The following is a 16,487-nucleotide window of genomic DNA, read 5'->3' on the forward strand; positions in this document are numbered from 1 at the left end:
TCTCAGATTGTCACATTGGCGCACCTTTAGAATATAGCACCATGTGGGGAGGATCTCTGACATGGGCACATGTCACTAAGAAACTTGTTGGACCTTCGGATTGTCAGCTGGACAGCTAACCTACTGAGCTACGGCCACACTGTTAAACTAAGTGCAAATTTACCTAGCCATCCCAAAGAACCCTATGGAATTTGTACTGAATTTTAATTGATAGTCTTACAGAGTGACATAGGGCCTCATTTGAGTCAGTGTGATGAATCCCAGTGAATCCCTGTCCTGAAAATCGCTGTCCAGAAGCTGCACTGAGATGTTGAGGACTTGGATCATTGGGTAACCTGTTTGTGCCCGGCCTGTCCGGTTTGAGGATCAAATGCTTTTTCTGTTGAAGTGTTCATTATGTAATGTGGAACATTTAGCTTGAAGTTTTGTATTAAAAGCTTCAAGACCATTGTGTAATAATCTTCTGTATGTATGAATTTTGTTATTATATGCATTAGCCCCAGGAATTATGACAGAGTATATGCAGAAGCAGAATTTGAATATTCTTAAATATTTTGTGAACCACTGGTCATTGTTTTAATCCAACGTTTAATTATAATTCTTGATTTGTCTGCACCGATTTATGTTCCTGGGTTTTACCAAAGGGGTAACTATGTCAGTAATGATAACATGCATAACTCATCCCTGTTAACAAATTTTATGATATGTGAGCTACAGAACCTTGTATTAATTTAGTTCATGTGTTTGCATAATTTGGCATTGTTTTCTGTCCTTAGACCTGTCTGTGATATTGATTTTTCACTTTGTATATGTGAAGTGTGTGATTGACAGTACTTGTTTGCATGCTGTAGAGCTTAATGTGCCATTCAAGTTTGAAATTGTCACCTTGACAAGTTTCTGGATTATGATTTTATCAGTTTCTTTCCCAAACCATGTGAGTCATCAAATTGCTTGATTTTCAGGAGATTTTGATAGGAACATATAGATTATAATGGGTTACTTACAAGTCTGAATTAAGTGTCTTTAGAATGTCTCTGGCTTCAGATGAATCACAAGTGCTAAAATACCTAAAAACCTGTGGCATACACCTTAGGAAATCACTTTGTCAACATTCCTGTTGCATTTAACTGATATTTCAAATGTGTTATTTTGATACACTTTCATCAGCCTCTCGGCTGTGAAATTAATTACTGTACCACTATTCAGAATAAAGTAGTTTGATTATGCTACTCTTGTTGTTTGTGACACAGGGTGGTTTCAGGGAGGAGTTGTTTGTGACACTGGTGGGGGTTCTAGGAAGGAGTTGTTTGTGACAGAGGGGGGTTCAGGGAGGAGTTGTTTGTGACACTGAGGAGAGGTTCCAGGGAGGAGTTGTTTGTGACACTAAGGAGGTTCCAGGGAGGAGTTGTTTGTGACACTGAGGAGGTTCCAGCGAGGAGTTGTTTGTGACACAGGGGGGTTAAAGCTCATCGCCTATCCCTCCCAATTGGATAAACATTTGAAACAGACAAGACTTTCCATATCCGATATATAGACATTCCAGAACTTTCGTTCGTCCAGTTTTCAAATGTTGAATAGAAGTCTGGAATTGAAGTCGCCAGTTTGAAAGTAGTGCCGTAAAGCTACAGAAAGCTGTTTCCTGATTGGCTAATGTCGACTTCTGGTTAAACATTTTATTGGACGGTCAGAATTCGCGAGAGGTCGTTGTGACGTGAATCGTAATGGGATGGGGCAGCGAGAACTAAGATCTGATTTTAATGAGATCGGTAGTTTTAATTGAAACAATAACTGGTTTTGCAGTTGTAGCTGAAAAATATTTAATACTCCACACAAAATCCTTGGTATCGAGATTACATATATATTCATCTACAGCTGCTATTCGTGACCAAGTCGTGTTATTCCGGGACAAGCCTTCTTGTAGGTTACGGAAAGGGGCGAGTGGTGACGAATGCTACAGCTACAAAACCAGACATTTCTTTATCTAAAACTTTGAGCCTGACTTGTTTTAAAACGAAAACACCTGTCAACAATCGGTTTTTGTGGCAGACAATTTCTTGTTTCCAACAGTCTGAAGCATAATTATTTGTTTTAAGAATTTTAGGGGACAACTGAGTTTTTTTCGATAAAATCAAAGGCCTTTCCAGAATATCAAATTGTCGGTCCCTGAGCCAATTTGGATTGTGCCCACTAATGATAACATTTGAATTTCTTCAAGATGTTCGAATCCGAGTTTCATATTGTCCAGCACCGACCTGTACCTAGGTAAAATTTACCTAAAAGTTCGTTCCACTTATATTATTGTTAACTGATTCCTCATAATTGGCTATTATTGTTCCATATAGACTTCCATTATACTTTTCATAAATGACGATTAAAATCTTGGTGGAAAAACAAACTGCTTTCTGAATCAACAGCAAATAGAATTGCCACCAATGAACGTGTTAAGAACTGAACAGATCAGCAATACGTCAAAATCCAGTGGCGCAGATCGAGGGGCCCAGCTGTTGCAGACTGCACCGTTCTTAACACTTCAGGTATAACGTTGGATTGTGAACAGGTGTGGTGACCACAGATGTTCTTTATGATCCAGCTTGACGTAAGACAAGCGTTCTTTGTATCCACACAAGTGATGGGTAATAGGCCTTGAACATATACACATGCTGTCGGTAGTCTCAGTACGTGATTATGATACTATTCTGTGGATCTGTAGTGTAGTAGTAAACAATTACTGTAACTGTATTACATTGTTTCTGTAGAGATTCAGTGGAAGTTCATTGCATTGTATTTGGACAATAGTTAGTTGTCAGGAATGTTGTAATATTTAATGTAAGCAGTGGTGAGATATATTTAGATGCTCGAATTATCTGTAAACTTCCGGAATAGCGTGGACGGATGTCAAGCGTTATAGAAACATGTGGAATATTCTGTGATGTTCTAGTGACACTGGGCTTGTCTAGCACTGTGGAAAGTGCTGGAAGCTAGTTGAACTACAGTTAAAGTGAGAAGTCTTCAGCAACCAATGCTTGCCGTCAAAGGCCACTAACGGGATCAGGTGGTCAGGCTCGCTGACTTAGTTGATGCATGTCATCGATCCCAATTGCGTGGATTGATGCTCATGATATCAATCACTGGATTATCTGGTCCAGACTCAATTGTTTACAGACCGCCGTCATATATCTGGAATATTGCTGAGTGCGGCGTTAAACAACAAACAAACCAAACATACGTGAGCGGGGGCGTGCCTGTCTCCTCTCATTTCATCTGACATTACATCAAGACCAACTTTCGTGTAAAGATAATGTTTTCATTCGGTGTTCAGCCCAGGCTTGACCACTGTTGCGGGGGGTGATTTTCATTCTTTTCATTCTCTTCTTCACATTGTGTACTGCCATGAAATGAATTTGTAAACATAGTTAATTTTGTAATACAGTTGTTGATTGTATACCATTTGTTGGTTGTTTTTTTGGTTGGTTTCACACTAAATTCTTTTTCAGATTTCTGGATAAACATATTGTTTCAATTTGGGAATCGACCCGTAACAATACCGTAATAATAGTTACCTAAGCTTCCGAATCGAGATGATACTGTGAGCATATTGTACGTCATGTAAGTATTATAGAAGATCCGGTTAGATTGGGTCTCCCGCAACCGATGTTTGTAAGATATGACCAGTGAGTGAGTTGAAAAGTTTAGTTAAAACTAGTATGCAACCCTAAAAAATATCACAATTAACGAGATCGGGTGGTCAGGCTCGTTGACTGGGTTGATGCATGTCATCGCATCCTAATTGCGTTGATCGATGCTCATGATGTCAATCACTGGATTGTCTAGCCCAAACTCGATTATTTACAGACCGCCGTCATATTGCTAAGAGCGGCGTAAAACCAAAAAAAAAAAAAAAAAAAAAAAAAAATGACCCTCCAGGAAGTATTAAGGTGATCAATCCTGATGGTTATTCACCAGTCCCTGCGGACCATGACTTGTAAACAACGCTATTTGCTTTCTGGCGTTACACTTCATGACCGCACGCACGCACGCACGCACGCACACACTCACAAGCGCGCACATCGTATCGATTGCTCATAGAATAAACTGACCTTTGGGTCAGTCTGTCGCTGGTATTTTGGCCAGTGCATCAGATGCAATATTTAACGAACTGCCATATTTCATATCAGTTCATCAGAAATCCTGTCGATGACGAGATACTGACACATGGGCACGTTTACCTCTTTTGTGCTAGCAACCAAGGTTCAGAATCGAGGCCAATCTGGCATTCGGTATGCATGTGCCGCCATATGTCCATCAGAATGCGTAGGTGTTTTATTCATAATGATGATTTAAGTAACTGTTGGTCATAATATAAAAGAAAAGGACACCACAAAGAAGATAGTTTACATATTTATTTATATCCCAAAATAAGAATTTTAACCATACGTACAAGGCAACCCAACAATATTACTGATTCCACGACATGGCTCGATGCAGCTATACACAAAATGCACCAGTTCAACCTAATATTGAAAAAAAGCAAACGAATAGTTATGTCCACATAAAGCCGATTTTTGCAAATTTTGGTCTAACCCTCCACGTCCATTCAACTTCGATCTTTGAACACACTCCATACCCCTATGCTTATTTTCCAGACTAAGTCAATAATCCCTTTTTAATGTGTAATTTGTTTTTGTTGAGGGTGGGGGTGGGGAGATTTGACGTACTTAATATGTGGGAATCTCAAGATTTTGTGCACGTTTCAACTTTTGTAAATTTACGGGTACAAGGAGCAGCCAGGATATGTCTGGTGCATCTAGGTTTTCATGTCACCATGCACCCGGTGAAGGTTAAATAAGTTCCTGGAGTCGAGCCCTACATTGGTATACATTCCTTCACCCTCCTTCGGCTCCCCAAATCATGGTTTATACATCTGGTACACACATATCAGTGTAACATGCTGTACCAATGCGCCTGTTATACACGTGTGATAAGCGACTTCCTGTAAAAAAACGTTCTCTGTAGGGATTCCAGTGTAGCTGGCCAAACTTTCCCCACCTTTCCCCCATGCAAGATTAGCCTGAAAAAAACCCGTAGAAAACAGGACACGATTCTCTGGTAAAACTTTGGAATAGTGCACATGCATAATAAACAAATATTGCCTTTCAGTTAACTGAATTCGAAACGTGTTCGTGTATATGATATATATGTTTTGTTCCCAATCGATGATGGATTTTGGCCCTCCATGTAACAGCTGACATCTGTTGTGGTATCAGTGTACTCAATGAAGTTGGAGAATTCAAGATGGAGAACTGTGCTTTGTATATTAATGTAACACGAAAGCTCTTCAACTGCCGGATGACAAATATAGAGCTGGTTTCGGCAATGTCTCTTATGAAACCCCGAACTGTGCCAGAAATGCTGGCGCCCGAAATATAGCGCTTTGCGGTGGGCTGTCTGAAATGAAGGAACTTTACACGACTCACTCACGGGAGTCATTGTGGATAACTTGTATGCTTTGTTTTTTAAAGTTGGACATGTTTGTTCATAATATTCCACATTCTGAACAGAATGGACGTTGATCAACATATACAACATTCCCCTTTAATATTCCCATAGTGCAACTTATTTATGTTATATCATTAACAGTTGGAAAACGTTTCCGCTTTCAAATTCCACCAGTCGGCCCCAGGTGCGTAACAGTCATTCTAGGCATTGTAACTTTTATCATCAATGTATCCTTGTTTGGGTACTTTATCAGATTGCTTTTTCATCAAACCTGGAATTAATAAACGCCCAAATCACACACAGATGTTGTCTCAGTTTCAAACATGGGAGGATTAAAGGTATAGACCTAAACTGGAAATAGGCACCAGCCTGTCAAGCATCTCCGTCTATAAACCATGTGGTGAACTATATAAAGTAACAAATAGCACCTGCATCAATGATATGCGTTGTAGTGCCGTATATACAAAAATCCCCTAAAGCGACCACAATTCCAGTTTGTATGACCACCCAGAGTTTGTTCAGTGATGTAATCAGTGTTCATGTTCCTCTGGCATGTCAATGCTGAGTAACCGACGGATCACCTTGTCCAAGCCGACACTGCTTAGGGTTTGGAGATCTCGCTGACTCAAGCGCGGATGAAGACCGTAGAACACAACCCCGATTATACTGGCAGAGAAGAGGAGGAACTGTATCCGAGTGAACATCTCATTCGTAGACACTGTTAAATCGAAAACAATATCTTCAGGAAATTAATGCTAATGTTAAGAAGACCTGTGGTGCAAATCAATAGTATATATGACAGTGCGGAACTTTATGGCAATTCAGCAACATTTCAGACGCATCATGGAGGGGGACACCAAGGCTGGGTTTCAAACATAGTATATGTTCTATAAAGGTCAATGAGGTAAATTAATGCTTAATTAGATCATATGCTTCAAAGCGGTATTTTTTTAATTTATCATAAACTTACCAGATTTCTGAGGTTGTGTTCTTTAGAAAGTTTTATTGAACAGGAAAACAAATTTCAAAACAAAACACTTACTATGAGGAGGAAAACGAAAATGAAATTCTGTGTATACACAAAATAATGTGGCATGCGTCAACAAAAGAGGGTGGTTTACTATGGAATTGCCATGACAACTTTTTACTTACCACTCATATGACTCTGAAAGGTGTGTCCAGTGCCCACCGTTTCCTGTGTGTAGGCATAAACTCCACCACACAACAGCACGAGCGCCACAATCGCTATGACAAATGGCGGCCGCGTTGACATCAATAGGACCTGTGCCTCTGTGAACTGCAGTACTGCACTAAGGACACACACTGTTGTAATGCTGTACTTCCCAAGAAGGAGTGCGCATGTCATATAGGTTGCACATGCGTGAAGGACACACGTAACAGTTGCTAACGCAAGAGGAAGTAGCCAAACGTTATCCAGGTACAATGAAAGTCCAACAACAACAACAGACATCCCTCCAACGATACCTGATAACGTTGTGTTTGTTCTTGGCACAATGTGGACTTTTTCTTCGTGCAAATAGTTGACACTTATATTTCTTAGTATGACAAACACCCCAAAGAGAATTTTGATGAGGACCGTTCTGTCCGTTTTGATCAAAGTGGATGTACTCATTGTGAAAGTGATCATCCCAAAAGAAATGATACACAAGCTTACGGCCCTTACAGAGTTTCCAGAGTGCCCGGTGCATAAATAGATTAGTACCAGAGCTGTTATCGGTTCAATCAGTCCGCCCGCGATGCCCAATTGAAGATCAGGAACTTGAAACCAAATATTTGCAAGAAATGTGCCCGAGAGATGAGTCAAAACGATAACACATATTGTTTCTAAGTAAGAATTCTCCTTTTGTTGGTATTCCAGTTTTAGTGAAGCAACACACACAACTATCTCAACAAGCGAGAGGACAACGGGTAGATACAGGTGATTGTTTGATCCAACAAGATGTCCCGATGTTTGCATCAAATAGTATAAGCATACGTCTTGGACAAAGGAGAGGACGAACCAGGAGGCGATGATCATCATGGCGGCCCATGGACGTTTACTCTGATCGCTGAAATTGAAAAGAAGTGAGTTTTCTGTTAACGCCGCATGCTTAAATATCACTGAGTGTCAACGTCAAGTAAGTGAGTGAAGTGGGTTTTTGGATGAGTGAATGTTGTAGTTAGAATCGTACCACATATATACCAGTGCAGCCTGAAAGTAATCGTGTCTGGACAATGAAGTTCAGCGACTGAAAACATGATTAACGACCCACGCCTTCTCACGCGGCACTATGGCAAGCCGTTATCACATTTATTACGGAATTACAGATATCTTCAATTGTTTTAAAGATATCTGTATTTTAATTAAAGATATCAATAATGTTTTAAGATATCAAAAAATAATTAAAGATATCTTAAATCCATTTCTGATATCCATACTACAATTACTGATATCTTAAAATGCTACGGTGATATCAACAAATTAGTTTGTGATATCTCTAAATGTATTTAAGATATCATTAAACAATTACCATCCTACTGTACATAAATATATTAGAAATAAATTCAAGATATCTTGAAATAAGTTATACATATCTACAAATGCATTGCAGATATCATTAATTCGTTTTAGATATCTTTAATTCAATCAGAGATATTTTAAATCCAATTCAAGATATCATTAATTCTGACCGTTACTGATATTAAAAATCCAATTAAAGATATCATTAATAATTTTGATGATATATTTATATCAATTATTGATATCAGTTATCTAATTTAAGTAACATTATTAAAATAACGTCTTTAATAAAGGCAAAAATTGAAGATATCAATAATTAATTATTGACATCTGTATTTTGTTTCAAGATGTCAGGAACTGAATTACTGACAAAACAAAACATGACATCATGATGTCTTAAAATCATATTTTGACATCAGTAATCGAATTTAAGATATCAGCAATTCTTTTCAAGATATCAGTAATCCTTAATTCATTTCGTGATATCTTACATTTTATTGCAGATATCAACAATTATCTGTATTTAAGATATCTTCAATTCCATTCACGATATCTTCAATTAGATTTAAGATACATGTATCTTCAATTCAATTCAGGATATCTTTAAAACAATTGAAGATATCTGTAATTCCGTAATAAATGTGAAAACGGCTTGCAATACGGCACTCAGTCAAGTCACGGAACCCGACCAGCCTGCTCTTACGACCAGCAATGTAGAGATGGGGACCTATTCTAACTGGCTTCCCATTGGGCCCAAGCAAACACAGTTTGATGGATCATAATAGAGGCAATACTATTGTAATCGCACCGACGATCAGCGGAGCATTGGTGGTAACAAAAGGACACACCTCTGGTCCGGGACGAGTGTTACTTTGAATGACACTGCTAACCACCACGAAAACCTTTTCATTTCACTGCATGCACGTGTGGTATGTGTGATGAAAAAGGAAGTTATAAATAAACACGTAGAACACACAATGAACTCCAGAAATAGATCCAAATATTTCCCCAGAATATTACTTCATCGTAATGATATGTATGTGTCATTAAGATGATTATTTCCACAACAATGTTTTAAGAATAATAGAAATTTCCTCTCGTGGGATCCGTCTTAACAAAACATAAAAACGTTTGATATTTTACTGTTTGTTAATCTTTCTACACCTCTATGGCAAACTGCTTTCTCGGGAGTTGGCGACGACAATCACAAGCTGCTGATGAATAGTGAATTGTAATAACACCTATAAAGGCTAATCTTTCAGTATGTTAAAGCAAGCAATAGATACATGTACAGGAAAGAACATGTCACACAAGTCAAAACAGTAACACACACTTACAGTTCAGCCATCGCCAATATGACCTTCCTGATCATCTGAGCAGTATTCGGCGCTGAAATATGAAACGGAATCAAACTGATGAATGGTAAAACGAACATGTATATTGGATGATGACGTATATAATGATTCACATATTCCTCCACAACACCATGACCTGAACGCATGCCAAGGCATGTAATCATACAAGTGTCAGAGTACTGTGATGCTGAATCTGGCTAGATATCATCCAACTTTGTTGCCGATCTAATGATATGACACGTCTAACTATATATATTCACACGCAAAAGAAACGCAAGTGTTTTTAAGCAAATAGGTAACAAACACGGAACCATAAATTGATACGAGTTTTAGCATGTAGTGAAGCCTGATGGTGTTATCAATATTTTTGGTTGCATTTTGGAAGCCCCGACTAAAAACGCAACATAAAAAACGAATCGCCAAAACGCATCATTTCAATCAATATGTGGGTTTCATGCACCCATTTCTCGCGAAATCGAAAATGCACGAACTGTCACGAACTGTAGTGGGTATAAAACTGTTGCCGATTCTTGGACTTCCCACTCCTTGGTCAACAATGCCACGCCTAACTCAAATTCAGAGAAACCAGGCTATCGGACGTTTGGAAGCTGGAGAGTCTGTCCAAGATGTTGCCCGTCTTTTCAACGTTAACATAACCACAATTTACCGTCTCCTGCATTGATAAAATGCTACACAGATCACAGATAACCTTCCTCGGAGCGGTCGTCCTAGGGTCACCACACCTCGACAAGATCGGCAGATTACCCGTCAACACCAGCGACATCCGTTCCTAACTGCAAGTGAAAGTGATCGACAGACAGTGCTCGTGGGTTTCACCAAAGTGGTAAACGTCTGAGACCTGCATCACTTCGGGCTTTCCTCCGAAAATAAGCTGACACGCCGTGATATAACTGGAATAATATTTAAAGCGGCGTTAAACCCAACACACTCACTCACTCACTCCCTCTGAGGCGGGTTGCATTAAAAGTTGTAGCAGGATCACGCGGGGTACATGGGGTTTTACGCGTCCCGCGATTAATTTTATACCATGAGCCGGAGGCGGGACGCATAAAACCCCACGGACCGGATTCGAGTGGCATAAAACCTAACGAGGGACGCATAAAACCTCATGTACCCCGAATGATCCTGCTACAACGAATATATCTCACCGACATGTTTTAATAAGGCATTGTAGACGAATTTTAACAAATTCTAAATGCGAAACAGCTCTTCGATTTAATTGAGGTTAACTGCAATGTCACGTGACTTTCATTGACTGGAAAAAAGCATGCGGCTTTTTGCTTCGAAGAGGGATATCAGAGATTTATTCTGCCTCTCAGAAATACACGTGCAACCTGTCAACCTGGGGGTTAGGGATTTATTCATCCGCTGAGAAATTTATTTCTCTCCAAGGCGGGATGCAAAGTATTTTATCAACATCACATGGACCAATCAGATCTCATCACTCTGACATGGAGGTATGATAATTTTGATAAACACATTGTCACTGAAGTATAATGCTCGACTTTTAATATGAATATTTCTACTAATAGTATATAATATTTATATGTACAAACAATCTATCCGATTAAAGATTTTCTCTTTACTTCAAGGTACAATGTGTTCATGCAAATCCTATGATTGCATAAAGACAGAGTCTATTTGAAATATAATATAATCAAGCGGTATTTAATGACATCCATTAATATATGATATCGCTACCGGATGCGATCGCCAGCGGCAATAAACCTCGATGTCAGCCAACACTGTGAATTTAATGATTACTTGAACGGGTCCGTAATTTATCACGGGAAAGGAGGCTACATTTCACTGTTGGTTGACATTTATTTAACTTTATAAATTCGCGACTCCATCGGGGTTACACGTCCATTAAAACCGTTGAACATGAAACCAAAGAAAGCTTTACCAGGAAAGCAACCATTTCATAAATGCTTCATGCTAGAGGTAAATTTTCTGTTAGTTAGGCACGATATTCAAGGGGACCGGGGACGGCCATTTTCTGGAACGGGATGTGAATGGTGGGGCTGGCAAATGTTTTCGGACATTTCAACACATTCTGTTACAGACAGAGTCAATGCTTGCATCAGAAAACGTATTTAGCTCAACAGAAAATAGATTCAAATATGCATGTCCCTGGCCCTCCAAAGAAACGCAACGGCGCCAAAGTGAATTTTCTGCTGTTGACCATCATGTGGTAAATGTGTGTTTTGTGGGCATTTCTAAAACAATCCTTCGAAAGCTTTGCTTCATAAATGTACCATATATTTTCCTATTTAATCAGTTATGAATTGTGACATATTTTGATAAAATATTGGAAACACACCCACCGGAGACAAAGTATTATCATGCGAAGACGCCACGATCACGATTTGGGTATTTTAAACAATGTGTTTTTAAGTGACTTAACTGGACGTAAACACGGCTATATTTCTGAACTGCATTTGTATTTGGTAGGAGCATTTAAGAGTGTAAACGGGGTATAAGTTAGTTCAAAATTTGTGCTATTTGATTGTAAAATGAATAACCTACACGAGATAACTTCTATTTCTAACTTCTATTTTGACAAGTAAATGAGTAAATATTGCTTTAAGTCAAAATTGACAATAATCAAGTAATAAACTGTGCTAGGCAAAACGGTTGCTGATAGCATGAGCACCAACCCACGACGTCGGGGTACGATGACGCACAATTAACCAGGTCACACATGGTGACATTTCCATTTGTCGTTTTGGTCACAAAAACTGGGTAATAGGGATCTATTCCACTTGGGACTTTCACCCAAAGGAAATTTTGATTCAGAACCAATTGAACATTATTGAATGTTATCATTTTCATCACTTCTTAATCAACGTTGAATGTATTTCTGTGTCACTTTTAATGTTATTACAATAATCCTGAACACATCATTATCACTGTTTTAATGAACTGAATTTCTTCACTGGTGATAATCCGTTGTGAAACATCTATAAGTTTTTACTGAATGAAATCGAAAGATGTGTTCTTGCATTTACAGTAAATACCTCCGTGATCAAGTAAGTGGAGTACTTTGTGATGAGTTCCATTCGGGATTCGAACCTACACTGCCAGAGTGAGACACGTATAATCGCCAGCACATCGTCATCGATTAAACCCACTCAGCCGCCGAGGTTTGTACAAAAATGTAAGTTCGACAACTGGTAGACCAAATCACGCACTTTGTATATGGATGTAGTGTATATGGACTTAGTGTCAACATCATGTTTACACATCAGTTTTATTATACGTATTTATATCTATAAAATTTAATTCCGTATTAAGATTTATACGTGGTAATCAGATTTGACATTTTCATACTGTTTTTATGATCTGCGTTGTTTATGTCTGTGCTGGTAACTCTATATCATTATTGTGGTCCTACAACTGAGTACGCACTGTTGGTAACTTTTTATAGGTTCTAATAGCCTGTAACGTACTAACTGTACTTTGTAAACATGGATCTTCCTTGTTTTGATGTTTTTGACATACAAAAGTACAAGAAATGCTTTGTGATTATATTTGCAGTGGCCAGGCACTCTACAATAGAATTTAGTAAGTTTGATTTGAAAATACTCTCAAATAGAAAAATAATTGCATAGTATGGTATTCCGTAGTTCAAGGGCAGATAATCCTTGTCAAGTTCCATTTTGAATGGGATTTTATCGAAAAAATCAGCTGTCTCCAAAAATTCTTGAAAAAAAAATTATGCTTCAAATTGTTGGAAACAAACTCATTGTCTCCCACAAAAACCCACATTGTTGCAAAGTGTTTTTAGAAGAAAATATATTTTGGCTCATAGCTGTAATTAATAAAATATCTGGTTTTGCAGCTGTAGCTGCAAAAATATCTGTCTCAATACAAATTCAATGGCCCCCTCCCCAGAATATCTAATGGTCGGACCCAGGTGTGTGGCTTTGTGACAAGAGGGATTGACCTGTCAATAAAGGATGTAGACCTTCCAAACTTCGTCCAAGCCTATGACACCGGTTATACCATATACTTTAATGCATGTTCCAATTGTAAAACCAGTGTTTAGATGTCCTTGTCAGGAGACAACAGCCAAAATTATGGTAGCAAATAAAATGAAATTATTGTCCTTGTTTCAACATACTTATGAAGGAAAGCCTCGATTGTCAAAAGAGAAAAGAATAATACTGACTCGGGTATTTTCCAAAGTCGAAAATACTGAAAGTGTGACCGACGACAAATGACAAATGAGGAAGCACCCATTTAGTTTTCAAAGGAATAATCATGCCCCTGTTTTACTGAAAGCAACTTACATATGCCTTTGCATAAAAACATAACATGTCCCTTTGCTTTGCAGACTATATTAAGAGTTCGTTATTTCTATTTATGTTACAAAATAACTGAGCACCTGTTTAAGTTGGAAAATAGAACAGAGTTCGTGAGCATTAAATACAAAAGCGGATCTCAAACCAAGATCCCTGCCCCCTCCATGAAAAGCAAATGGTTACTCCTTAAGCCTGCAACACAGAGTAAGTTTAGGCAGAATATATACACTGTATATGACTGTAGCCACTGGTGTATCACAAGACATTCACACAGGCTTTAACACACACGAATACACACACGGTGTCTAGAGCACCTGGAGAAAAGAAAGCTACATTTTTGTTTATTCACCCGTTCTTAATTGTCACTGGGCGGGGAGGAAACAGGTTCAATCGGTACACAATGTCATTTCCACAAGGGCAATTTCTGGTTGTTAAACACGCGTGTTCTAAATAATGTAACGCTACCATATTTTGCAAGGTATAATATTGATTTCATATCTAAATATAACCAGTTACATATACATACCTGTGTGTGCTCATGCGAGTGACACGCATTTGTCATTTGCACATACGTGTCAATGTTACACGATCAATTGTTTGTACATTATTGTCAGGGACAGAAGCATGACTACGCTATCAGATACATAATAACACAGTAAAAGGACAGTAAAACATAAATAAGTTATTAATGATGTAGAGCAAACACTGTCACACCAAAACCAGTTTACACAACACAACCAATCGATGCGGAGTATTTACAAACACAAGGGTCAACATGACACTAGCTACCCGTTCATGTGATATGACAGGTACAGACACGTGTCATTCAGTTAATGGCAATTTACCTACCCGATTTTTTTCCCTCCATAACCTTACATCACCTCGTCTTCTGTATGTCTTAGTTGTGATGTGGCCACGTCCATTGCCGCCTGCGATCGATGAGCACAGGTTGCGAGCCACATGTTGCTTTGCGTCAATGAGCGTTGACGGTATCCTAGGTGGTGTGTTCGATTGGATAGTTGCTAACTTAATACGTATCACCGTGGTCTATTAATGTGTCAGCGGGATACCACGGTAGAGTACATTAACAGTATGTATTAATGGAAGTTAATTAGAATAGTACAACTAATTATTGCTGGGCGTTTGTTAGCCCAACATTCGTCAGTTGTTATGTTTACTGAAAACATGCTCCTAAACTATTTGGGATTTCTGTGATAGAGACACACAGGGTATTATTTTTGGTCACTGTGTCAAAACACGCTATCCATTGATCTGTGACAACTGGAGCCGATCAATATCTTTTTGTATTTTACAGCACAATTTATTCGGGACAACCTGTGTGTTCACTGAATAATTGATTATTTTGAGGTAAATCCTGAGAGAGTGAGTTAGGTTTAACGCCGTGGGTAAATCGTGAGGACAAATTGTGCATTTTCCATTTTACACGTCAATTTGAATCGTATGTCCACCTAAAAAAAAGAAAATAAGAAAAAACGTGTGTGGATGTGTGCAACCTTCATTCTGGATCCACGCGTGCGTTGGTGCAGAATTAATAAAATAAACGTGCTTCTGTCAGAACAGGTCGCCATGCAATTCTCAACTGGAATAAAGAATATTGGGTCGTCGTTAACACTTCACATCAGGTATATGACGACAGCTGTAATTAATAGAGCCTGCTGGCAACTATAAATGCATTACGGCATCATGCATACTTTAAACCCCGATGTCACTCACCCGTCTCGCCTGCTCAGTGAAATCGGTGCTTACAATTCATTATATCGGCTCTGGAATCCGACGCAAAGTCGCGCTCACTAAGACGAAACTAATAACTAGCATCCCCTCTTGTAATGAAACTGAGAAACGTTAAAACTTTACTGTCTTCTAACGGACTCAATGTTTGGTTAGCCACAGCTATACATTGTCTGATCAAATAATGTGCGTCCCGTCCAAACACAACACCTGATAGCAGGACGTGGCAGTAACGCGTAATTGTTCGCTTCAACAATGACCCTAACATCGAGGCAGGACGGAAACTGCACACACCCTCGATTATATTTCAATGTTGTCAGGTCTATAAACATTCTTCCATGCTCTCTGTCATTTGATACTGGGACTGGAGCGCGACTAGAGCATAGTGAGTAGCTTTCCTATTAAAGAGGTGTGTACGGGGCTGTGTGTGCGTGGGGGTGGGTGGGGGGTGGGGTGTCTGTGTGGGTGTTGGGGGGCTTTGTGGTGTTGGTGTGTCTCTGTGTGAGGGGGTGGGGCGGCCTCTGTGTGTTGGTCTGTGTGTGTGTGTGTGGGGGGGGGGGGGGGGGGGGGGGGGGCTCTGTGTGTTGGGCTGTGTGGGGGTGGGGGCTGTGTGTGTATTTGTGTGTGCGTGCGTGCGTGTGTGTGTGTGTGTGTGTGTGTGTGTGTGTGTGTGTGTGCAGCTGGGAATGGGTCTCACTAATGTCCTCGAGTTTGAGCGCCCCCCTCCCAATAAGTTATTCGCTGGACCATTCTTGAGCTTCTGGAAATAAAGGTGTTGCGTAACTACTTAGATTGTACCTTACTACATGTACCTTACTCCGGGATTTCAATAGTTAGTCAACCGAATTATGACGTAAATCAGATAACATGTGCTAGCATTGGTGAACCAAGTTAACATGGTTATACTTTGTTTAGTGAGGGTTCATCAGGGTCGCCCAGGGTTTTGGAATCGAACATAAGCACAGTGTGTGAACTGACTGATAATGGCGTTTTCCATGTCGGTGAAACCCACATGTTCGGGCATGGTGGCGGTCACAA

The 16,487-nt window shown here is 39.4% G+C and overlaps 1 protein-coding gene across 1 annotated transcript; it reads right to left on the bottom strand.

Moving 5' to 3' along the window:
* Positions 1-4,383: 4,383 nt before the first annotated feature.
* LOC139473507 (uncharacterized) lies at positions 4,384-14,689 on the bottom strand. Its single transcript, XM_071256127.1, has 4 exons — positions 14,550-14,689; positions 9,355-9,406; positions 6,649-7,565; positions 4,384-6,214 (listed from the first exon to the last, which is right to left on the bottom strand). Exons 1-4 carry the CDS (start codon positions 14,566-14,568, stop codon positions 6,027-6,029), a joined length of 1,176 nt encoding a protein of 391 aa, XP_071112228.1. The 5' UTR covers positions 14,569-14,689; the 3' UTR covers positions 4,384-6,026.
* Between the last annotated feature and the right edge of the window lie 1,798 nt (positions 14,690-16,487).

The sequence above is a fragment of the Haliotis cracherodii genome, unplaced genomic scaffold (assembly GCF_022045235.1).
Source record: "Haliotis cracherodii isolate W230 unplaced genomic scaffold, xgHalCrac1.p SCAF_29, whole genome shotgun sequence".
NCBI classification, from domain to species: domain Eukaryota; kingdom Metazoa; phylum Mollusca; class Gastropoda; order Lepetellida; family Haliotidae; genus Haliotis; species Haliotis cracherodii.

Coding starts and splice junctions, on each gene's coding strand:
- LOC139473507 (XM_071256127.1), bottom strand. Junction 7,566..9,354: donor ATATTGGCGATGGCTGAACT/GTAAGTGTGTGT, acceptor TTTCAATTTCAG/CGATCAGAGTAAACGTCCAT. Junction 6,215..6,648: donor CTTTCAGAGTCATATGAGTG/GTAAGTAAAAAG, acceptor TCGATTTAACAG/TGTCTACGAATGAGATGTTC.